Source organism: Aspergillus viridinutans (assembly GCF_018404265.1).
Source record: "Aspergillus viridinutans IFM 47045 DNA, scaffold_13, whole genome shotgun sequence".
Taxonomy (NCBI): Eukaryota; Fungi; Ascomycota; class Eurotiomycetes; order Eurotiales; family Aspergillaceae; genus Aspergillus; species Aspergillus viridinutans.
This window is the reverse complement of record NW_025091229.1, coordinates 527,449-550,682: the sequence shown is the minus strand read 5'-3', so window position 1 is coordinate 550,682 and position 23,234 is coordinate 527,449. Positions and strand designations below refer to the sequence as shown.

At 50.4% G+C, this 23,234-nt stretch overlaps 9 protein-coding genes and 2 non-coding genes across 11 annotated transcripts; 7 read left to right on the top strand and 4 right to left on the bottom strand.

The window, feature by feature from the left end:
* Window positions 1-950: 950 nt before the first annotated feature.
* Window positions 951-2,842, bottom strand: Aspvir_002955 (ferric reductase family protein; the record flags this gene model as incomplete). Its single annotated transcript, XM_043274546.1, has 2 exons — window positions 951-2,592; window positions 2,652-2,842. 2 exons carry the CDS (start codon window positions 2,840-2,842, stop codon window positions 951-953), a joined length of 1,833 nt encoding a protein of 610 aa, XP_043130481.1.
* A 1,762-nt stretch (window positions 2,843-4,604) lies between these two features.
* Window positions 4,605-5,539, top strand: Aspvir_002954 (uncharacterized protein; the record flags this gene model as incomplete). Its single annotated transcript, XM_043274545.1, has 2 exons — window positions 4,605-4,837; window positions 4,894-5,539. 2 exons carry the CDS (start codon window positions 4,605-4,607, stop codon window positions 5,537-5,539), a joined length of 879 nt encoding a protein of 292 aa, XP_043130480.1.
* Window positions 5,540-6,470: 931 nt separating this feature from the next.
* Aspvir_002953 (fungal specific transcription factor domain-containing protein) lies at window positions 6,471-8,078 on the bottom strand (the record flags this gene model as incomplete). Its single annotated transcript, XM_043274544.1, has 4 exons — window positions 6,471-6,781; window positions 6,838-7,457; window positions 7,508-8,007; window positions 8,073-8,078. 4 exons carry the CDS (start codon window positions 8,076-8,078, stop codon window positions 6,471-6,473), a joined length of 1,437 nt encoding a protein of 478 aa, XP_043130479.1.
* A 1,766-nt stretch (window positions 8,079-9,844) lies between these two features.
* On the top strand, window positions 9,845-11,044 carry Aspvir_002952 (putative FMN dependent dehydrogenase; the record flags this gene model as incomplete). Its single annotated transcript, XM_043274543.1, has 1 exon — window positions 9,845-11,044. One exon carries the CDS (start codon window positions 9,845-9,847, stop codon window positions 11,042-11,044), a length of 1,200 nt encoding a protein of 399 aa, XP_043130478.1.
* Window positions 11,045-11,197: 153 nt separating this feature from the next.
* On the bottom strand, window positions 11,198-13,128 carry Aspvir_002951 (putative C6 transcription factor; the record flags this gene model as incomplete). The annotated part of the gene is made up of 4 exons (XM_043274542.1): window positions 11,198-11,557; window positions 11,603-11,876; window positions 11,930-12,353; window positions 12,405-13,128. 4 exons carry the CDS (start codon window positions 13,126-13,128, stop codon window positions 11,198-11,200), a joined length of 1,782 nt encoding a protein of 593 aa, XP_043130477.1.
* A 670-nt stretch (window positions 13,129-13,798) lies between these two features.
* Aspvir_002950 lies at window positions 13,799-13,870 on the top strand. The gene has a single exon. It is a non-coding gene; the product is annotated as a tRNA-Gln (tRNA).
* Window positions 13,871-14,336: 466 nt separating this feature from the next.
* Window positions 14,337-16,031, top strand: Aspvir_002949 (glutamate decarboxylase; the record flags this gene model as incomplete). Its single annotated transcript, XM_043274541.1, has 5 exons — window positions 14,337-14,536; window positions 14,589-14,616; window positions 14,663-15,295; window positions 15,339-15,877; window positions 15,929-16,031. The coding sequence occupies 5 exons, from the start codon at window positions 14,337-14,339 to the stop codon at window positions 16,029-16,031; spliced, it is 1,503 nt and encodes a 500-aa protein (XP_043130476.1).
* A 1,161-nt stretch (window positions 16,032-17,192) lies between these two features.
* Window positions 17,193-18,669, top strand: Aspvir_002948 (glycoside hydrolase family 71 protein; the record flags this gene model as incomplete). The annotated part of the gene is made up of 3 exons (XM_043274540.1): window positions 17,193-17,270; window positions 17,320-17,844; window positions 17,887-18,669. 3 exons carry the CDS (start codon window positions 17,193-17,195, stop codon window positions 18,667-18,669), a joined length of 1,386 nt encoding a protein of 461 aa, XP_043130475.1.
* A 688-nt stretch (window positions 18,670-19,357) lies between these two features.
* Aspvir_002947 (uncharacterized protein) lies at window positions 19,358-19,930 on the top strand (the record flags this gene model as incomplete). Its single annotated transcript, XM_043274539.1, has 1 exon — window positions 19,358-19,930. The coding sequence occupies one exon, from the start codon at window positions 19,358-19,360 to the stop codon at window positions 19,928-19,930; it is 573 nt and encodes a 190-aa protein (XP_043130474.1).
* A 313-nt stretch (window positions 19,931-20,243) lies between these two features.
* On the bottom strand, window positions 20,244-20,317 carry Aspvir_002946. Its single transcript has one exon. It is a non-coding gene; the product is annotated as a tRNA-Ile (tRNA).
* Window positions 20,318-20,882: 565 nt separating this feature from the next.
* On the top strand, window positions 20,883-22,771 carry Aspvir_002945 (uncharacterized protein; the record flags this gene model as incomplete). The annotated part of the gene is made up of 3 exons (XM_043274538.1): window positions 20,883-21,020; window positions 21,277-22,050; window positions 22,076-22,771. 3 exons carry the CDS (start codon window positions 20,883-20,885, stop codon window positions 22,769-22,771), a joined length of 1,608 nt encoding a protein of 535 aa, XP_043130473.1.
* Between the last annotated feature and the right edge of the window lie 463 nt (window positions 22,772-23,234).

The window sequence follows — 23,234 nt, the reverse complement described above, 5'->3', positions numbered from 1 at the left end:
GTCGCGTTCTCTTTATGTTTCAGCAGATACTGACAATTCTGACAGAATGAAGTTCATTTACCTGCTTGCCTCCCTCACTGCTATGGCTCTGGCTGCACCAAGTCCTCTGGGTGAGTATGCGTGCCATCCGGAAGGGGAGACCTGTGCTACAATTGCTGGTCTCATTGGAGTGTGCTGCCCTGGACTGGAATGTGTATACATCAGTCCAGATCTAGGGGTGAGTGCTTTGTCGTCTGTGAGTTGAGCATGGCTGATTCTTGTTAGGTTTGTCGGTCTAAAGAAGACTCCACTTTATAGTGGATGGTTATGGCTGCGCTGGGTTGGACGCTGGATCAGGCTTTCCGTATTGTTTTGTCTACCTTGTAGTCTAGTGTTTACATAGCATGTTATCCCTGCTCACTGCGCTGATCTCCCCTTGCAGGCACTCATCCCTTGGCAGCTGCAGCACAATCCTTTAGTGGTCTAATGCCCAGATTAATGCAATATATTCTCTAAAGCATCAGGCAGCAATGGCATTAATGAAGTAAAAAAGTGCATCAAAAACATACAATAGCATATATATATTAGTGGTTACCCCTCCTAGCATCTGTTCCCTCGCTGCTTTGCCGCCTAAGTTCCGGCAGTCATACATGTCCTGCCAACTTTGAGGGATTCCAGTCTTCTTTTATATTTTGACCTAGACTAAGAAGGAATGTAAGGTCTAACTAACTATATAAGAATAATAATGACTACTAGATATCATTGCACACCTGATAGACTTACAGTTGATCAGCTTTTCACTAAGAAAAAAGTAAAGAATGAAACTCTGAATAAGCTTCAATATCAATTATGCAGCAGCTTATATTAGTTAAATCACCAAATAGGTTTCTTGGCTTAATGCATGGAATCAATACCAGCAGGGAAAAGACATCACCTGTTTTCATTATATACATCAAATCAAAGTGCCTTTCCTAAGAGAAGCTTTCGACATGCATGTAGATACGCCGAGCTCGGTCGGCACTCAATGAGACGACCTCCTTTCGAACCTCGACTGACAGACTCAAAGGACCACAAACACCGACACCACTCTCGCCTTGAGCTTCGGACAGAACTCCGTGCAAAAGGTCCTTCCATGTAGGACGTCCAGAATCCAAAGACAGCCCAGGAATACTGTGATACGTGTTCGACACATAGTGTTTCTCAGTCGCCTCTTTGGTGGAATCCAGAGGAGCCAAGGCAGGACTATTGCTTAGAGTTGCTTCTTCGCTGTCGGATCTCGTCACATATACTTGCAATTCGAACGATATGCCCGCTTTTTCGAGATCGCTTGCTGCTTGACGCAGCTCTTCTGAGATCCATTCGACGCAAACGGCTTTGCGAATCAACCAAACAAATATGAGCTTGCGCACAGGGTACGGCTTATCGCCCTTTTCAGCTGCGAGGGCAGCTCGGTGAGCGAGGTCAAGCAAGATGGAGAGTGTGAAAGTTACTCCCGTGGCACCGGCAATGAGAATGACATTCTCAAAAGACACAAACTCAGCATGGGAAGCGCCGTAAGGTCCATTGATCACAGCAGCATATTGTTTCATATCGCTTCTGGGCTGTCGTTCTTGACTTGATCCGTCCCCAGACTCCTTGAGCTTTCCGTGCTCGTTCTCGTAGATGCGCTTGGTGAAGCCCTTGTAGGCTCGGAGCAACAAGACCATCTCTCCATTGTGAGAGCTTGGAATGGACATGATAGTGGCAGGATGCGACTGAATGAACCCGAAACGCGGAATTCCAACCATGACGTGTGACCCCGGTGCCCATGATCTGATACGGGGATTTGTCACACGCATCTTGGTGACGTCTCCCTCCAGAGGTTCGAGAGCAACCCTGCTGCGGCCGGAGTTGGTGAAAGTCAAACGAACAAAGTAGACCAAACGCTCGACCAGGTACAGAGCGACCGCAACATAGATCCAGACGCGCGCGTACTTGGCACTGCCAGGAATATGCATTCCAATCGCAATGATAAGCCCCAAGAAGGTGATGATGTGCTGAACGACGAAGAATTCCCATGATAGGTGTCGTAGAGGAGCGAGCGCTGAGATGATCATCCAGAACACAATCGCATAGGCTGCAACACCGGTGCGGAAAGCTTCATCCGTCTCCCACTCGAGCGATTGCAGGCCTGGGTAACGATTCCATGCCGTTCCTAGGAAGCCAGCGTGAAGCGTGAGCAGAAGGAACATACCACGTGCAACCCAGCGGTGGAAGACGTTGAGTCTCTCATACGAAACACCAGTCAAGAGACTAATGAGACTGTGCTTGCCGACAAGCAGGACAATCAGCGGAAGCTGAGCCATAGCAAGCCATGCTGCGCGGACGCCGACGAGAGTCCACCATGTAGGGTCGGTAACACCGAGATCATCCACAAATTCAAGAAGCAAAATAAAGAGGATATAGGCCAAGATCAAGTAGACAATACCGAGGGGTGGAATTTTGAGCCAGAATGCGTTGCGAGTCGGAGTTATTTGGAGGTATGTCGCCCGTCGTAATAATCTCATAGCAGCCGCCGTGGCTCGATCGAAGATTCCAGGAGAAGTACCATCACTGCATGGGCTTCGGTACTTCCTGTATGTCTCTTGTTAAATTTCCAAACGATTCGGGTAACTATGAGGGAGAGGCCTTACCTTGACCTCAAGTCGAGCCGCCAAGCGAGGTTGCCGATTGCAGTCACCGCGATTAGGGCAGCGATACCATACCAGAAGTATCTGGCTCTGGCATTGCCATCCACTTGATAGTCAGTGTCATCGAGGAGATCACCGAGAAAGTTCGAGGCGTCGGTGACATTGGAAAAATCCACATCATCGGAGGAAAGCATGGCGAAGGCCCTTCCAATGTCAGAGCAGAAAATAAGGTCGTAAGAAGCTCTGATTGGCTCCCTTCACAGGTACAACAAAGTCATCCAGGTCGTGATCGCTGGAGTGCTACATTAAGGGACCAAGGGAAATTTATACTGCTACGATCCGAAATTACAATGTAGAATGCCCCTTGTTACCTGACATGATGAATCAAGTAAAGATCATGGTGGCGAACAAGATGACTCGCTCACTTGCAGAGACGAGTACCAGTCATGGAGGAACCCCCAAACAGGACACAATACCCAGAGGCCCTGCTTTGCCCATCTGACGAATCTAGAGGCATTTATTGGTGGTAACAATGGACGAGATTCCGATATCCTCATCTCTAGGCTGAGGTAAAGCTTGGCCGAGCTTATGCAGGATTGACGACGGAATGATCGACCGGCGCCTTCCTCAACGGGAAAGTCGTGGGCAGATATCCCGTCCTCTGCTGAAGAGGATTCTGCCAATGACAGCGCGAGGATTACCAACGTTCCTTGCAGTACTACCTGCCCACTACAAGCCTTCCCTTTGCTGTGTTCATGGAATGAATTCTAGAAGCACCACGTGGACGTGAGTTCATTCTGATTGGATTTGCAGTGATTCAGCGAATGAGCTTCCACAGGAAAAGATTTAATAATAGATTTAATGCCTTATTTGCCATATCCAGGAGGTTATCAAGCTATAAGGAAGGAATGAATACCAAGAGGGGTGAGATAGGCCTAAGTATAACCAGTCAGGAAGATAGATTAAGGGATAGCTATCTAATTATAAAGATCTAGACTAGGAAGACATTTGAATAGCTTCATATCACTATTATAGATAGATTCATTTGAATATTTTTCCTTCTAGATGTGTTACCATACAAATTACTAGGGGGCTGCGTCAGCAGGATACAGCCAAGCTTACTAAGTTACTAGTGGCAGTCAATACTTTTGGTGCACACCTCCATATCTGTGTCAAGCTGCAAGCACACCGGAACCACCAACCACAGCAAAACCACCATGTACCTTTTATATGGCATCACTATATAAAAGGTACATACATATTATTCACTCTAGGTATATACATATTTGGTTTTTCTAGTTTATTATTATTTAGAAATATAAGTGTCTATCTTTTATTACTATCTTTATTATTAGAAAGGAAAATTATAGGTGTTTAAGATAAAATAATATCTCTTTATTTTTTTCCCTAAGAAAGAGTTTTATATAAGAGAAACTTTATATATTCTTATATCTCTAATTTTTACTTAAAACTCTTGAAAAAGGGCTCTTAATTAGAAGATATTCCCTCTTTAAATCTAATATTACTATTAAAATTTAAAATTATAGTTGCCCCTAGTAAATACCTAAGATATTAGACTTAGGAAGTATGTACTGAGTATGTACCTTTTATATGGTGATACTATATAAAAGGTACATGGTGGTTCCAGTGTGGCTCACCCTCAACGCTCCGCGTTGAGGGTGAGCCATAGTCACAGATAGTCAGCAGCAGAGCTTCCAAGGTGGTCGAATTTTTCTTGATCCCTCAAAGCAAACGTTGCCACTATATCCGACATTGGTACCCATACACAAAAGCAGACAATTATCGAGTATCACAGCTCAGTCCTAGCCTTTTCTTTTCTGACCCTTGTACACAAATAAACTTCTCCCCTTTTCCAAACAATCTTGGGCTTTTTCCTCCCGGCAACTCACCACATGGTTTATTCCTCACCCTTGCTCGACCAGCAGCTACGAGACCATGCCACAAACTCTACGACCGCTCGACTACGGGTGCACGGATTGGCGGATCAGTAGCCAGAGAGCCGCAGATCTGTACAGTTCTGGTACCAGGCTTTGGACGAAAGAGGATCTCGAAGACATAGAACAACAATTGCGCCAATCCTATGCGATGGAGCGATTTTCAGTCCGTCGAATCGATGGAAGCATAATCCAAATTTCCAATCCTATGTTCCAAGTACAGACTCCTATCTGGTACGTGGGTATGGTATTCTGACCCAATTTCAGCCTGCAATCTAAGTTTTCCTTAGGAAACCCCATGTCAAGTACCAAGAATATTGGCAACTTGTGAAGGCACAACCCAACGGCCCAATCGAAACTTACCTATGCTCTTATATTGTGGATTGGAGCAATCAGACTGCACGAAACTTCCGAGAGCTTATAGCACAGCCTATGCAAGTCTTTGACGAGAAACACTTGTTGTGGCAGAATAGCAAGACCTGCAAGCACTTGGCAGCCTTGGTCCAAGCTGTACTCGGTACAAACACTGTGAAGAAAGTTCTCTGCTTTGGGCTCGGTGATTTTTGCCGCTCCGCTCCTGAATGGCTAAAAAAGCAGCACGACTCTTGGGATCAGAACTCGGAGGTGAAAAATGTGATGGGCTGCATGATCCAGCATTCGATGGCTCTCACTATCGCTCAACTTTGTTGTGGCAATGAAACATTGCCATTACTTGCTCAGGACCCAGAGTATACAGAGGTAGCAGAAGAGATCCTGACCAAGAAGGAATTCAAAATTGTTGGAACTCACGGTGCAGGAGGATTTGCAGAAATCGACGAGGAATCGATTATAATATCACCCTTTGTTGCCGCCCCAGTCAAGCAGATTATCGCCGATCTTGCTCGGCCCGTGCTCATTATTTCCACCGGCTTTGAAGTCTTCAATGGCAATGAGTAAGTTCGCTTTTATCGATCGTCGAATCTGTCTAACCATGGCACTTCACAGAAAACCATTGGCAGATGCTGAATCTCCGAGAACAAGGCAAATGTGGCTTGATTATGATGACTATAGCCTTCCAAGCCATTCTGATGACGTTGAAATATGCTCTGCATTGAAAGGATTACATTTGTATTGTAGACGCCAGCAACCTCTGGATTCGCAAGAGTCTGAGTTCGCAGAACCTTATATCTAGGGATGGTGGATCACAAACCATCGCAAATATGAAATGGATTTCAGAACCGGAATCTTATGCATATGTATAATTCCTGCTACTTGGTCTCTCCCATCCCTTATGCGCTGCGGTGGATTTCGTAAACTGTTACATGAGAGCCCGCGAAGTCATTATTCAGGAGGATCCTTATGACTGGTTGCCGGTCAAGCAGCTTCAGTGACGGTTCAAAAATACCCTTGCAACTATTCGTCTCCCGTCTCCGATCATTCACTCCCTTTTCTTGGAGCAATTGCAACAGGAATAATAAGTGCCACAGTCTGTATGGACAAAGCTCTTCTCCTGTCTGCAGGTGCAACATTTGATTGTGTCCATGGGATTGGTTATGTTGGATATAGAAGTTATGATGGAGGCAGAGACTATATAGGTATTAGTTAGGAGACTACTGATCTGTAATAGAGGGCATATGTACTGTACTTAAAAGGACTCTGGTAATTAGGTATACACTTAAGAGAAGTAGTTCAGAGAAGCAGTTTTTAGTGACTAGGGTTTGAGAATCTAAATCTAATAGAGACTATTACTGCAGCAGGCTTTCAGCCTGATGTATGCTATGATGGAAAATAAATTTACCAGGCAGAGTAGGTAGTCTGTTAACTAGGTATTATAGGACCTAAATCCATAAGAGTGATTCTTGAGAAATTCAAGAGATAACCATTACTTTCACACTCTCTTAAAGTAATAAGAAAGCAGGGTAAACGGGTTCTCCTGCGGGTGCAACTGCCCCAGTCCCTGTTCCTGTCGGGCCTGATTGCGATCGCTATCTACATGACCGCCATTCTCCGCCATGACCTGAGTCCGTGCCGTCCTGAGGAAGAGCAGGATGTTGCGCGCAGACACGCTAAAGGAACTCATGGACGTGAGGATCTGCTCGCATGTGGACCAGGCTTCGTGTACGAGACTTGCGTCGAGCTCGGCCAGGATCGTGCGGCAGGAGGAGGACATGATGAGGACCATGCCTGATGTGGACGTATCTGTTCGGTTTTATCAGATATATACCTAACCAGATTGTAAGGAAGGAATAGTGTACAGAAGCCATTATACCACCATGGGTCGGTGGCGGACGTGTGATAGGTTTCGTGGACGAAGGAGACGAGGTCAATGGCTGCGCGGACGCAGGCGGCGGCACACTTGGAGAGGATGGAGGTATATAGGGTGCTGGAATTGGAGCTCGAGCTGGGGCGGTTGTCTGCTTGAGTTCGCGGGTGGGTACACTCGGAGCAGAGTTGGGTCAGGATGGGTCGGTAGAGGAGGAGGCGAAGGTATAGGTATCTAGCGTGGAGGACGTTTCGCTGTCGATGGAGAGTAGTTTGTTCGGGATTGGTAGCTTGATCTGATGGACGGTTCCAATTGAGGAAAGGGGGAAGGCTGTTTTCGTACTCGAAGAGTTTCTCTTCAAGTTCGATGATGACGTCCAGCCCGCCCTGTTTGGTTGTGTGTCTTCTAGACCCAGGGCTGCTGCGACCGCGCCATGCTCGGTAGATGTCGGACAGGATACTGTCGAGAATGCGGTATAGCTCAATGGTGGAGATGTAGAAGGCCATCGGTGATGGGGTTCCAGAAGAGTGTTCTTCCTCTTCGGTTCCTGGTAAGGGAACACTCGGGAGGTGCGAGGTCATACTCGGTCTACCATAAGTCATACTCACGATCCTACAAACTGATCAGTCAAGTCTTAGGCTGCTATCGATGGAAAGGCATACATGTCCATCATCACGCAGCCATGCCATGTTCGCCGCTGAATCTCCTGCTCCAGCGGACTCTTTTGCTCGTACAGCTGCGCCTCATGAAGTCCTATCCCCTGGGCAATTTGACAAGCGACCCCTATCGAGTTCCAGCATCGGTGCGGATACGGCGTACTCTGCAAATATAGCGCGACGACCAGCAGCGTCTGTACGACGCCGATAGTCCGAACGTCCATCATATCCAATCCAATATGCTGTTTTGCCCGTAGGAAGAAGGTATAGGAAACTGCCTCACGCTCCGTTACCGGGATACCGCCGGCAAAGTAGCAGCCAAGCGCAAAGATAATGTTCAGCGCGCAGACGAAAACGAGCGAGCGTGGTCCAGAGTCGGCTTTGCTTCCAAGGCCAATATCAAGCTCACTCAGCGACTTTCCCGACTGACTCCTCGGGAGCCACAGATTGTCATACTTGGGTCCTCCAAAAGACACATCAGGATGGATGTCCCAATACACACTATCCTCGTTCGAGAGGCATCAGCTCATCCCGTTCAGGCAATATTGCTCGCCGTCTTTCTCTGCCTGACCACCATAATTTCTTGTAATCCGTCAGATCTTTACTCCGATGGGAGAGCGTCGAGTACGGCGAAATGACCACCGTGCACCTAGGGAGCAAAACGTGGATCTTTCTGAACAGCCAAATAGTTGTATCCGAGATCATCGCTAGGCGTGGCTCCATCACGAACGGCCGGTCTCCAATGCCTGTCGCCAGCGGAATTGTCAGCCGCCATGGCCGCTCTCTTATCCTGCCTCCTGCCGGATGGACTGAGAAGCGTCGAGTGATGTATTTGCTCCTCATTGGGACCGCTCTGAGGCAATACCGCGCATGGCAGGAGCTTGAGAGCACACAGCTTTTGGCTGAGTATCTGTTCCAGCCCCAGAGATGGTACCGCCACCATTACCGCCACGCTCATTCGGCCTCGCTCTACTAAGGATAAACGGACTGGAATCCTTAGATATATTGATATAGCCTGCGATAGAGGCCGTGCAGCAGAGAATCAATCCCAGAGAATCCGTTTTGATGTTGGAGGATCTATGGTAGGAGAAGTATGCCTGATGGTTGTGGGATGCGAGTGTTTGGAAAGCCATTCGATTGAGTGGAAGTCTTCCCCTAAACTCCTACTGTCTACCGACACTGAACGACAACTGATGTATTCCATCCAAATCGATGATTTCTCCGGAGTCTCTTGGCGACCATTCAAATATTGTGAATGTCTCAAGGTAGTAATGACCGATTCCGGTATATCCAATCCTTCATAAGTCCAGCAGCCACCTTTAACTCCAACTCGCCTTCCAAATCCTCCTTGTAGACTCCCATCTCTACCAACATCTCGCGCACAGGCTCTGTCGCCCTGAGATAATAACACAAATAATGCACCACGCTGCGGCCATTATGCTCGTAGAGTAGCTGGATAATGTCCAAGTGCTGGTGTTGGATAGCCACGATAAGCGGCGGATCGAAGTAAGGCTCATCCGGGGAGACGTTGCGGTTAAGCAGGCAGTTACCAGGGGGAGTTCATCTGGCATGCTTGTTCCCGTTGCGCTATTGGTGTCCGCCATATCCGTGCGCGTGGTTTGTCTCTACTCGATGTTGGCTGAAGTGAGAAAATATGGTTAAAAATGAAGAAAAGTGGTGGGGGGTTTTAGCCCCAAGTAGATTTGACAGGGTGGAACTATTAGTAGGTACTTAAGTTCATATAGGCACTTGTTGAAAACATTAAGAAGCATTTTATCAACGGATATGTGCTATCAAAGCTAGAAGACACCTAGGAGGTCCATGTCTTTGTTCCCTGACTATACTCATCTCTACCTGTCTGCACAACTACTACATTCTTCACTTGAAGCAATAGGCCAGGACTAGGATATATCTCGACCAACAGTTAGGCATGCTCTCTAATAAACAAAGAATCAAATTCTGATTATCCAATTTCAACAACAGTCAAATAAGTCATACCGATAGCCACGGAATCAACTTTCATGCGAGTCAGCTCTTGGTAGAGGACGTACCCATTATTGCATCATGCCGTGGGTCAGCCCGATCCGTCCGGCTTGGTCGGCAGCAACAACCAGGGCAATTGTTATCCATTACAGTTACAGACCATATCAATTGATTATCATCTGTAATACAGTTGTTCAATTCTTGATTGTGTCAAGCCAGGACAAACTTGTGCGGGGCTGTCTGACATCGTCACAGTACCAGTCTTCCCTGCGAGACTTATCTAGAGCAATGACGTAGTTCCATGCAATATAAATACATCAACCCTGCAATACTACTTCAAAATACCAAGGTAGAGACGCCATGGCAAATGCCCCCCACACCTACGGCAACGAAGTCTACGCCAACGGCCTCCAAAACATCAAACCGGCCATCAGCTTCAACCCCCACGACTGGGAAACCCACGCCCGGGACCTCCTCTCCGCCGACAGCTACAGCTACATCTGGGGCTCCGCCGGCCTCCGCGAAACAGACACCAACAACCGCGACGCCTTCCGCAGATGGGCGCTTATCCCCTCGCGGCTCGTCAGCGCCGACTTCCCATCCCTAAAAACCACAGTCCTGGGCCAGGAATACGACTACCCCATCGCCATGGCGCCCATCGGCGTGCAGCGCATCTTCCACCGCGACGGGGAGGTTGCTGCTGCAAAGGCAGCAAGCGCGCAGCACGTCCCGTACATCCTGAGCACGGCCTCGTCAACGAGTATAGAGGATGTAGCGGCGGCAAGCGGGGACGGGGCGCGGTGGTACCAGCTTTACTGGCCGCCGAGCGAGCATAATGAGATTACGGTGAGTCTGCTGGAGAGGGCGAAGCGCGCGGGATACCGCGTGCTGGTCGTCACGCTCGACACGTACATCCTTGGCTGGCGGCCGTCGGATCTGAATAACGGATATAACCCGTTTCTGAGGGCGGACAAGATCGGCGTCGAGCTGGGGTTTTCGGATCCGGTGTTCCGGCGGCGGTTCCGGGAGAGGCATGGGGTGCAGATCGAGGAGGATATGGGTGCCGCGGCGGCGGAGTGGGCGCATATGATCTTCCCTGGGCGGAGTCACTCGTGGGAGGAGATTGGATTTCTGCAGGCGCATTGGGACGGGCCGATTGTGCTGAAGGGGATCCAGAGCGTGGCGGATGCGCGGCGGGCGGTGGAGGTGGGGGTGCAGGGGATTGTGGTGTCGAATCATGGGGGCCGGCAGCAGGATGGGGGCATCGGGTCGCTTGATGTCTTGCCGGAGATTGTGGATGCGGTGGGGGACCGGCTGGAGGTCCTGTTTGATTCGGGGGTCCGGTGTGGTGCGGATGTCGCTAGAGCGCTGGCGCTCGGGGCGAAGATGGTGCTGATCGGGCGGCCGTATGCGTATGGACTGGCGATTGCGGGTGAGGCGGGTGTCTCGCATGTCCTGCGGAGTATCCTTGCGGATCTGGATCTCACTTTGCATCTGTCGGGGATCAAATCGGTGTCGCCTCAGCATCTCAATCGGTCAGTCTTGCGTCGAGTGAGGTAGGAAGCCCCATAACCGATACCTACCTGTGCAGTTGCTGTTGCTAGGGTTTGGGAAGCTGTCAGTGCAGAAATACATTAGAGTCAGGTGTTCTTATAAAGCTCTTATAGATTGTCAGGCTAGATGCTTCCAATGCACAGGGCGAGAGTTAGTCCACTAATCAAGTCGACTCTCGATCCACTCCAGGAGATTCGTCCCATCATCGAGCAAGATTGACTCCCCATTCAACCAATCCGCCCCTACCGCATCAGCAGGTAAACTAGCGGGCAACGGCGGCGGATTGACCGATAAGGCCTGGTTGAGGATACGGCACAGGACACGGCGCGCACGCTGGCAGATGTCGTAATTTCCCTCATGCGGTAGAACGACGTATTGGAGGTAGGATGCAAAGACGCTCAGGTTCTGGATGGTTTCTGGCCGTCGGAAAGTCGACGGAGGGGCCAGTGATGATCCATCACTTTGGCACAGCAGCTCGATGGCTAGGACGCCGGCGGCCGGGATGCCGAATGAAGACACCTGCGTTGGTGAGACGGTGCGGTTAAGGTTAGAAAGTGGACTTACGTTCTGTCCTATGTTGTATGTGCCAGTTCCCGATGCAATCTCCCTCCCGATGAGCTGAAGAGCCGTGCCGAGTATATTCTGTGAGACATTGATTAAGGTGTCCGATTCGTTCTGGGAGCACCTGAAATGCAGCCGGTAGAGAAGAAAATCATTGTAGAGGAAGTCAAGATAGAGAGGAATGAGACTGCCGCTGTCGTCGGTAGCACTGCCAGAACGCCAGCGAAGGAAACTGGGGAGTTCGTCCCACGTTCTGCGGGAGTTTTCAGACACTTGCCTAGACAATATCAATGACGGCCGGACGATTCCAAATGTGAGTCTTGAACTCACTTGGCTTTTCGTGCAAGGTCATCCACACAGCGGCTCAGCGACAATTCGAGGATTTGCTCTCTAATTGAGCTGACCAGAAGAGCAATCCGCAGCAACTGAGCCGTTTGAATGACGCCTTGACTGTTCCAACCATTCGCATCCAGTCTGTTGATGGCGGCATCTCGAGTAACCGGGTCGGCAAGGATCTCGTCGTAACGCAGGTCCAGAGGAAGCTGCACATCGCAGTATCTCCAGCTGATCTGAGGCGGTCGTCCCAGGAAAGTGGCCAGCTGCTTATCCATGATATAGGCGCCCGCCATCAAGCGTTTACGGAGCTCGGCCAGAAAGAAGGGCATGCGCGTGTTGAGTGTGGATTGGTTGAGCCCGAGGGTAAATACCACAGTGGACAATTGGGCCAATTTTCGCCATGGTTGGTAATCTTTGCCTGTCAGCATAGCGAACTAGTTCCGCTGGATGGGAGTCGACAGAGTCATACCATTGTCACCATAGACCAAAGCCAGCAGATGGGTATGCTGATACAGCAGCCAGCCCAGCGGATCATGGACTACACCTGAGTCATCGCAAAATTGGAGACAAGCATCGCTGGCAGTGGCCGCAAGCACCCCCAGTGATCTTTGATCGGCTGGTGCAGCACCTGCTAACTGAGATACAGATTTCCAGTCTCTCTCCAGCATTGCACCTTGGCCCACAACGGAGAAGACCAACCCGATGCCTTCCCATCGATTGGAGACACAACGAAGATATCCCTCGGGTGTCGTCGACGGACCAACCTCAATCAGCTGCGAGCGCTCGTCAAATAGTTTCTGGGACCACCCTAGTAGGCTCTCATAGTAACGCTCTTTTGCATCCTGGGCATTTGCCAGGATTCTGTGGGCATCTTTCAAGGCTGCAAAGATCATTCGGACGAGCTGTTGGCCGACAACACAACCTTCTGGTGAAATGTCTAAACGATTGTCTGCGACAGTCTCATAAAGCGACAGACTCTCAAACAAGGTCAGCAGTAGCCGCGCGCCCAGCTGAACCTGCTTTTGACTCGAGCTGGCCCGACTGTGCTCCAAGGTCGCCAGCGGCGCGAGGATCCCGTTTAGATAATCCTCGCTCTCGCTGAACACACCAGAGTAGCTCGTCAGTCTCAGGGTTTCTGGTTGTGTGACCGATTGGGCCTTCTTGTCCCAATTGGTGTCGGAACTTGCAGGCATATTTGGCGAGGAGACTGGGTCAGAATACCAGCTCCGAGTCATGGGTGAGGGATTATAAACACAGACATCCGACTTTCCACGGCGAACACACCGTTTGCAAATCGGGGTGGAATGGTCGCAGTGTAGTTTTGACTTGCGGCAAGGTTCGCACGATGCCTGCACGCCATTCCGATGAGGGGAGGACATGCTGAGTGTGAGGAATGAACCGGTCAGCTGAAGTGTGGGATGGCCGTGTTTAAGTAGACTCGGTACTGCATGATGTCCTCCGTACGTGTCAATGTGCAACCTAGATGTTAATATCAACTGAAGCTGTCGAACGGGAAGCTACATTGGCCAAGTGCTAGAGACATGGATACTCCAAGATGAACCCCGCTCTGACGAATTACAGGATTGTAGAGCGCGTCATGTCGTACTGCTTCAAAGCCATTGAGATGTGTACAACAGCAGCATGATAAAAATAGAAAGATCCCAGGGATAGCAATTCAGTTCTCGATTGCTCAAGTGAGTCAGCACACGTTGTCATAGCTTATAGGTACCTTACTATTTGACTGAACTAAGTATCAAATTTCTGCCTGAATTCTGGCTACCATCATAAAGGTAAAGCTGTGAATTTGTCAATATCAAAGTTTTCTAATTTGTAACAAGTATGTTACAAGGCTTTCAACAAGTGGGTTGTGTATGGTAATGGTTATCACTCCAGATTCTGATTCTGGCAATCTTGGTCCGATTCCGAGCACGACCTCACCTATTTCTTTTGTTTTTTCCATTTTGTGTCATCAATCACTCAATATATTAACCTCTTTCTTGCCCAGTTATTTCTATGTTCTCTCTTTTTCTTTTCCTTTTTTTAATTTCCCTGGTCTACTATACGTGTGTAGGTAAATCCCTACCACAGAAAGTGAATAGATAATGACTAGGGTGGATAAAATGTCACTTTTCATACTGCCCTTCTATCTTAACTCATCCTCTACTTGGAGATTAAGCAATGTATATGTAGACACTTACAAGAGTATCTCCTGCATACTGCAAGCTGCATATAACATTCAATGAACAAGTGCATTTGGTACTACTTGCATCTCTATGACCGATGACCATAGTGGTGAGGTCATCGCACCCGGCACCAATCGACATCATAAAGGTTACCACCTCACGCGTCTCAAATGTAGAACCCAACTCACTTAATATCTACAATCCACACATTGAACAAAATGGTACACATCAGTCGAGTTCAGAAACGCCCCAAAGGCCACCATCCTAGAGAAACCGAGGTGACCGACTATGTCTATGGCACCCACTTCGCAGCGCAAGATCTGCCGCACCATGAAATGTCAGAGCACGAAATGCCAGCGAGCGTTGCGTACCGGTTAATCAAGGATGAATTGAGCCTTGACGGGAATCCATTACTGAAGTAGGTCCTCGAGTCCTCCATGCGAAGGTTATGGCATGCTGACGCAGTCCAGTCTGGCGAGCTTCGTCACCACCTACATGGTAATCGATTTCATACCCAACAGAGAGTGTAGCTGACAGCATACAGGAAGGCGAAGCCCAGAACCTCATGACCGACGCGATGAGCAAAAACTTCATCGACTACGAACAATACCCGCAAACAGCCAACATCCAGAACCGTTGCATCAACATGATCGCGGACCTGCTACACGCCCCAACCGCCGACGCTCCAGATACCCAAGACGCTATTGGCACATCGACCGTTGGATCCTCCGAGGGTATCATGCTGGCCACGCTGGCGATGAAGAAGCGCTGGCAGAACCGCCGCAAGGCCGAGGGCAAGGACTGGATGCGCCCGAATATCGTGATGAATAGCGCGGTGCAGGTCTGCTGGGAGAAAGCAGCGCGGTATTTCGATGTCGAGGAGAAATATGTCTATTGCACGGAGACGCGGTACGTGATTGATCCCGAGCAAGCGGTCAATCTGGTGGATGAGAATACCATTGGCATTTGTGCGATTTTGGGAACAACGTACACAGGCCAGTACGAGGATGTCAAAGCCATCAACGACCTGTTGATCCAGAAGAAGATCGATTGTCCGATTCACGTAGACGCCGCGAGCGGCGGGTTCGTCGCCCCGTTCGTGAATCCCTCCCTAGAATGGGACTTTCGGCTGCCAAAGGTCGTGTCGATCAATGTATCCGGCCACAAGTACGGTCTGGTAGGTACTCACCCCTATTTCCAGACGTCCCTGACAGAGTTAGGTCTACCCCGGCGTCGGCTGGGTCTTTTGGCGCTCATCCGAGTACCTCCCCAAAGAACTCATCTTCAACGTCAACTACCTCGGCACCGAACAGGCGACCTTCACCCTCAACTTCTCCAAGGGCGCCTCCAACATCATCGGGCAGTACTACCAGCTCATCCGGCTCGGCCGCCACGGCTACCGCTCCATCATGCAGAACCTAACCCGCACCGCAGACCATCTCGCCACGGAGCTGGAGAAACTCGGGTTCATCATCATGAGCGACGGCGCGGGCGGCGGCCTCCCGCTCGTCGCGTACCGGCTTCCTTCCGATGAAAACCGCCTATGGGATGAATATGCGCTTGCGCATGTCCTCCGCCAGCGCGGGTGGGTGATACCCGCGTACACGATGGCGCCGCATAGCAACCGGCTCAAGATGATGCGGATTGTGCTCCGGGAGGACTTTAGTATGGATCGGTGTAATGTGCTGGTTGAGGATGTCAAGATGGCGATGAAGACGCTGGAGGACATGGACCGGTCGATGATCGAGCAGTATATTCTGTATGTGCTGCTGCTGACTTACTGTGTTTTAGAAGCTGACGGATACGGTAGACACGCTGCTCGCCATCGGGCTGGAAAGCCCTATCATCCGGTTTACCCGGAGGAGAAGCATTCGCTTCAAGGCAAGACGGGAAAGACTCATGCGGTGTGTTGATTATAGTGCGGCGTTATCGGCGATAGGTAATTGTTTAATTCAATGGCAAAAGTGTATTCGACAGTGTTGTGCTGCAGATGCGTGTCTCCAGTCTCCACGGTTTGTAATGGCGCATGTACACCGAGCTTGGCGATAGTCAAGACCCCTTGCGTGATACTCGTCAATCCGAACTCCTGTTGTCCTCCTATGAAGTGACATAGCTCATTCGCCTGCTGCTGCTCGTTTGTCAATGGTCCAGAACCGCCAGTACGAGCAGGTCTTGGACACCATGACGAACTGGCGGTAAACAAATCCGTACAGGTAGTCCAGAACAGTCGGTCGAGATGAATATAAGCGAAGACCCACCTTCATCAGAGGATGTAGTCTAGACACTTGAATTGACGTAGCCGAGCAAAGCCCGTTAACGATGAACCAGAGATTTTGTCTCCACTCGTTGTAGGGCAGTTGACAGGTTCTCCGAGCCATGGTTCACCATTAGGGCCGGGAAAACTCGGTAGAATTGAAGTATTCCTTGATGACGTTCAGTGCATCGCATTTGCGCTTCACACGTATCTCCTCGAAGTGATGTTCTAAGCTATCATTCAGAAGAAAATTCGCTTGTTCGCAAGTTTTTCGTCTCTTTCTACTATTCTTGTCATAGTTGCATGGGTCCAAATGGTAGACGCAAGGGCGGCTAAAGTATTGTATATGATAGATTGATATCATTTCGCCAACAACAATGCCCAACTCTATGCAAGTATCTGCCGGATCTGCGACTAGCAAAGTCTGATTATTTTGTTGGCGACTCTGTTTTGACGAATGGAGCAGAACATGCCATAGTTATATACCGCAAGCCTGACCGTCTGTTGCTGCTGCTAAAGATTATTTGCAGTGTTTCATGGGGCATCTCGATGGCCATTGGAAGATCCTTAAGTTTCAGCCTTGAGCTGCGTGGAATGTCTGACCGCTATGTGATATAAGTTCAATATCGAAGATGAAATGTCATGTTAGTATCCAATTGATGCTAGGCGATTGGTTGATCGAGGATCTGTGTAGATCACATCAGAGATTTTCTACGTATCTTGACCAGGACGATCAGCATGTATGTCTTCTTTTCTTCTTAAACTTTCGATCGTCCTGATCGTACTCCAGTAGGCGGGAGGCGAAGCACATGTCAACACCATGGAGTTGTGGACGTTACTCGGGCTGTTAGCTACGATCAGCCATGTACAGGCGAAAGCCGTATTCGCTCATTTCATGGTAACAAGAACAATGTTATTCCCATCTTGACATAACTAATATCGACCAGGTAGCGAATGCCATCAACTTCACGCAAGAAACATGGATCAACGACATCTCCGCCGCGCAGGCCGCGCACATTGACGCCTTCGCCCTGAACCTCGGCTACGGCCTGCACAACTACGAGCTCATCCTCGATGACGCCTTCACCGTCGCCCACCAGCACAACTTCAAGATGTTCCTCTCCTTCGACATGGGCCAGGCTCCCCAATGGCCCGCCGACGAGATCGTCCACGTCATCGACAACTACGCCACCGGCAGCGCATACTACAAGCACCACGACGACAAGCCGCTCGTCTCGACCTTCGAAGGCGGCCAGAGCGCCGACGTCTGGAAAGACGTCAGGCACAACGCCCAGTCGGACTTCTTCTTCATCCCCGAGTGGTTCTCACTGGGGATCGAGGCCGCATCCAGCAGCCCCATCATCGACGGCCTGATGAGCTGGCAGGCGTGGCCGGCCGGCGCGCACGACATGAACACCACGCTGGACGAGGAGTACATCGCGGCGCTGGACGGGCGGCCGTACATCATGCCCGTCTAGCCGTGGTTCTACACCAACCTGCCCGTGTTCCACAAGAACTGGGCCTGGCGCGGGGACGATCTCTGGTTCGACCGCTGGCAGCAGGTGCTCGAGCTGGCGCCCGAGTACGTGGAGATCATCACCTGGAACGACTACAGCGAGTCGCACTATGTCGTCCCCATGCACGAGGACGACCTGGGGATTTTCGCTGTGGGGGATGCCCCCTTCAACTATGCCGAGGGGATGCCGCATGATGGCTGGCGGGAGTTTCTGCCGTATGTGATTGATTTGTACAAGAGTGGGGGAAAGAATGCGAGTTTTGACAAGGAGGGGGTGGTCTCGTGGTACCGGCTCAATCCGGGCTCTGCGTGTATGAGTGGGAAGACCACGCCGGGCCAGCTGGCTTCCGAGGGGACGAACACGACAAGCCCGAGAACCATCATGCAGGATAGGATTTTCTACTCGGCGTTGCTGGAGTCGGCGGCCGACGTGACGGTGAGTATTGGCGGGGCCAACAAGACGGGGAGCTGGGCGGATACGCCCAGTGGGGAGAAAGGGCTGTATCATGGCAGTGTACCCATCGATGGGAAGACGGGGGAGGTCGTGGTGACCCTGTCACGGTCTGGCGAGCTGATTGCCCAGATGAAGTGCCAGGCCATCAGTACCGACTGCCGGAAGAATCATGGATACAACAACTGGAATGCGTGGATGGGGAGTGCAATGGGCGAGAAGAATGTGACGTCTGAAAACACTTCATCTGATGACAAGAAAAATGACTCGCAAAGGTCGACGCCGGCGATGACATTGTTGATGGGCTTGGTCTTGTTGGCGCTGGTGTGAGCAAGGCCAAAATATCAGCGATATCGTCATGCCGCATGATACTGACCAATACATAATCTACTGTTACGATAATTCTATAATGATAGTAATAACCTGGACAATAACAGATGGTCTTGACTCTTTCAGTTGTATCGCAAGATCTTCCATTCTTGGCAGGTGGTTAACCTCAACTTCCACAGACCCATGGAATGCACAACCGGACTTCTCGATGTGACATCTTCTGACAGATCTCGGACAATAGATTAAACCTGGTAGTGTATCGGCGATCCGCGACGAACTGCGCAATCCCCACAGCTACATCGGCGATTGCAGAATTCCGGACAGAAACAGCAAATGATAAGGAGTCCACATGCCTTGAGGGTACCCACAGGCTGCTCAAAGGATCAACCTATGACACCATCTACACGCCACCCGAACGGCACCGGCTGCATATCATAGATAGAGTTTGTTAACCGAGTATGAGCCTTGGATCCTCTCGGCCAAGACGGTTCCATTGTCCGCTTCGGCCGAAGAACGCGTCCGAGGTGATCAATATCTTCATCGGATAGACAGTGCGAGCTGTATAACTTCAAACTCTACCGTAGCCCCGAGGCTGAAGTATAAGTAACCCTGGTCCCTGAGGATCAAGGGTGAATGGCATCTCTCGTCCACGCTTAACAAGGCCTTATCCTATTGCTAACCGGACAAAATGTCCGGGCCCCTCGAGAGCATACCAACTGCCACCATCCTACTCCGCCATGCCTCTCGTACATTAAACCCTCGGATTCCTCCCATTGCCAGGCAGAATGTCTCCATACTCACCTGCCGCATTGCCATCATCTCGCGCGACAAACTCAGAAAAGAAAAATCAGCTAAGAACCCTGATCTACGCCGATGCGTCGCACACAACAGTCTCCTCCGGCGGTCCATGGAGGAAGCACACCACAATATCCGCAAGAACATAGCTTCACTTCGCTTCGAGGACGATGAGGATGACAGTCCAGGCATGATCACTCAAAGCCCCAGCGAGAGCCCATCATCCGTCATCCGGTGCACGATCAACATGGCTGTGAAAGCTATGGCGCGTCGGCAACGGTCAGAGGGTCTTGTCCGGATAGCTTCCTCTTCCCAGGAACCTGAGGGAAAGAAACCTATGAATAATTATCGTCGCTACTACGCTACCAGACTCGTCTCTGGTCGGAAAAAGCTCCACCCTCCCGCGGGATATACAACATGCCCGCGTGGCGGGTTGATGACATCACCGCTTGATGCTATCACTTGATGCTATGTTCTATGTCACCTCAGCATATCAGTATTTATGGGATGGTCTTAATAACTGTATAGAGTCATACCCTACCTAGTGATAATATGCTCCTGGACAAGATTCCCTCCTTACTCGCTAATTGGCGCTTAGACGAATTATAAAGACATGCTGTACGATCCTGCATGCATTGGCGATATATCTCTGCTGTACAGAAGCACATGCATAATTGTAGATGTACTTGCTCCTCTACTGCATTTGTAGCCAGTAGTCTGGAATATATTAGAAACCCAGGTGGCTTCCAGATAGGCCAAAAAAGGAAAAGGACAAAAAATGGTCACTACGAGGGTCGAACTCGCGACCTTGGCGTTATTAGCACCACGCTCTAACCAACTGAGCTAAGCGACCAGTTCTTGAAGACCTTCAATCTTCAATGCACTGTCAGTGAATTTATCAACATCGCTCTACTTATTCTCGGAAGAAGATTACTTGAGCACTTTTGGGTAAATATACCTGCATCGCCTTCATATCAATGGAAGAAATCATTGAGAGCATGACATTCATCATGTCCTCTAGCTCCGACTTGATATAGCCATGCTTGGCGAAGGCCTCTATGCCAAAACATACTGACCTGCTGATGAGCCTGGATATATATTTACGGGTTGTATTCCATATCCACCCACTTTAGATCTGCTGGCTCTTGGAAAGAGGAAAGTTGGGAGATATCTTCCGGTTGTAGTCGCGGGTAGCCATGTAATCGACTTAGCGAGGCTTGGTTGATTGATATCACTTTGCTCAGCTGGAGCGAGGACGCTATAGACGGAATCACGCAAATCAGACCCTATTCCTACCCGCTTCTGATCTGTCGATCTGCGGGATACGAGCAGTCGCTTCCTGTGGCTCTTTGTATCTGACCAGTCAACAACGGCAAGGCACTTTTCTTCCAGCCTGATTGGAAGGCTAAGCGGGAGGAATGGTCGCTCAGTGCGCTTACGCTGCAACCGTCCCTCGAAAAGGCAATGATGTTCTTATCGACAGGGATTTGCTGACACCTAGACAGGCCACGGATGCTACGTACTTAGCTGAAGGTTTCATTCCGGCTGAGCCTCTTGTAGAGGCGAATAATCTAATCTGTATCGCTTGTGGCTCCTTCATCCTGAGGTTAAACGGCCGGTTAGCGTCTTCTGCCTGACCACGGGAAATTAAGACCTGTTGCTGACCTGATTAGGTCTTCGCAATATAAACGGAAACTGACAGCGATGCTGACAGCCCCGCATTTGCTGACACTAAAAATCCGGTCTTGAGGATTATTCCTGATCACTGCAAATGATCTCTGTCTAATATCGGATAACTACCTTTGTGCCTAGGACTCAGCTTCGTCCTCGCACCGGCTACTCAGCAACAACAATGATCCGCAAAGAAGTCTACCAACTTCATCCGTACGGCTGGCCGGCCCGGAAGAAGAACGGTTCAAGATATCGACCCTCGACTATCTGTCTGCTTCCTGCTTCAACCACTATGCCATATTCTTCCGTTTAGAGGACCCAGATAAACCTAGGGCGGCAGCGGTACTCAAGGAAGGACTTGAGCGTACCCTAGCGCAAATCGGACATCTCTGCAGCACCATCGAAAAGGATCCGGAGGGAGGCCACTCTTTTGTCAAGAAGCGAGACAGCACAATACAATTTATCGTCCAATGGCTCGATGCACCCGAGGATGCAGGCAGATTCCCCTCAATGGCGGATATCGAACAGTCAAGCTTTGCCTGCCTCGCGCTCGGTGACTTCAAATACTGGGGCCTCGAATCAATGACATACGGCGAGCGACCAGAAGCGCACCCGGACGCCTCTCCCGTCGTCTCGGCCTTTATGGCCAACTTTGTCCGCGGTGGCCTCGTCCTCATCACACATACGCACCATTACTCCAACGACGTAATGGGCTGGACGGGGTTCATCCACCAGCTGGCTGAAAACTGCTACGCCATAACCCACAAGACGCCATTCCCGACCTGGGACCCAGCCTGCAACGACCTCTCCATCGTCTCAAAGCCCGATCCTCCACCGGACCAGCAGGTCGATGGGCCCCCGGAGCCACAGCTCCATCCAGAGCAGAAACCAGGCCAGTGCGCAGAAACCAGGCCAGTGCCTCCTCTTCCACCTGCCAAAGAGCAAAGCCGCGGAACTCAAGAAACTTGCGACCCCACAAGACGGCACCTGGATCTCGACCTACGACGCATTCGCCGCGTTCATCTGGCGCACCACGACCCGCCTCCGCCAGCCCGTCTTCCAGAAGCCCCTCGACAGCCCCATCTTCTGGTGCGAAGCCGTCGACATGCGCCGCCGGATGAAGAACCCCCCCGTCCACCCGCGCATCCAGCACAACGTTCTCTGGGTGGCCCTGTCAGATCAAGCGCCCTTCCCGCCGCTCACGCACGGCGATGTCATATCGGACAAGCCGCTGTGGGAGCTGGCGGCGTATATCCGCCGGCTCACCAACACTCAAACGCAGGAGAATCTCAACGCGGCGCTGACGGCCGTCTCGTTCGTCCGCAACAAGGCGGCTCTGAATATCCGCATCAACTCCAAACCGCCCATGTCGATTTTAACGACCGACCACCGGACGGCGGCTGTCACCGATGCGGACGTTGGGTTTGCGCGGCCGCTGTGCTACCGGCATTTGCAACGCGGGGTGGGTGTCACGGTTGGTGTGCATGTGGTGTATCCGCCTAGATTGGACGAGAGTCCGGATTCCGATGAAGGAAATATGTTTGCGCTTATGTATGAGAAAGAGCTGGCGCGGGATCTGATTGAGGATGAGGAGTTTGCCAGATACTTTGAGTTCAGGGGTGTTGATAGCGAGTAGCGGAGAGGACGCGTCATGCCTCATGCCTCGAAACTGGTTTAGGCTCTGACAACGCTCTACAGGAGTCAACTGTATACAGCTTTGTGCTCAGCAATGGATGCTTGCCAGAACCAAGTTATATCCAGAATATGAGTATGAGTTGAGGACATCCTTCGTCTCACGCTGCGACGCATAACTAGAACCATAAGCAACATAAAAGTCCTTTGCTTCTTGCCCTCTGACACTCTATGCAGCATGGCCAGCTGGTAACTACCGGCTACAACCAACCCAAAGTCCTTTACGTCGATCCATCGTAACTCACAACTAGGGTACCATCAATCAACGTGTGATAAAATTGCTGTTAATAAGCCGATTGGTGGACTTAATTCTTGCTACGAACCGTGTTGACAAGGATCACAGAAACTAAAGCGCAGACTAGACAGGGTCACAGGGATCACAATAACTATCTAAGCTACGTATTCGG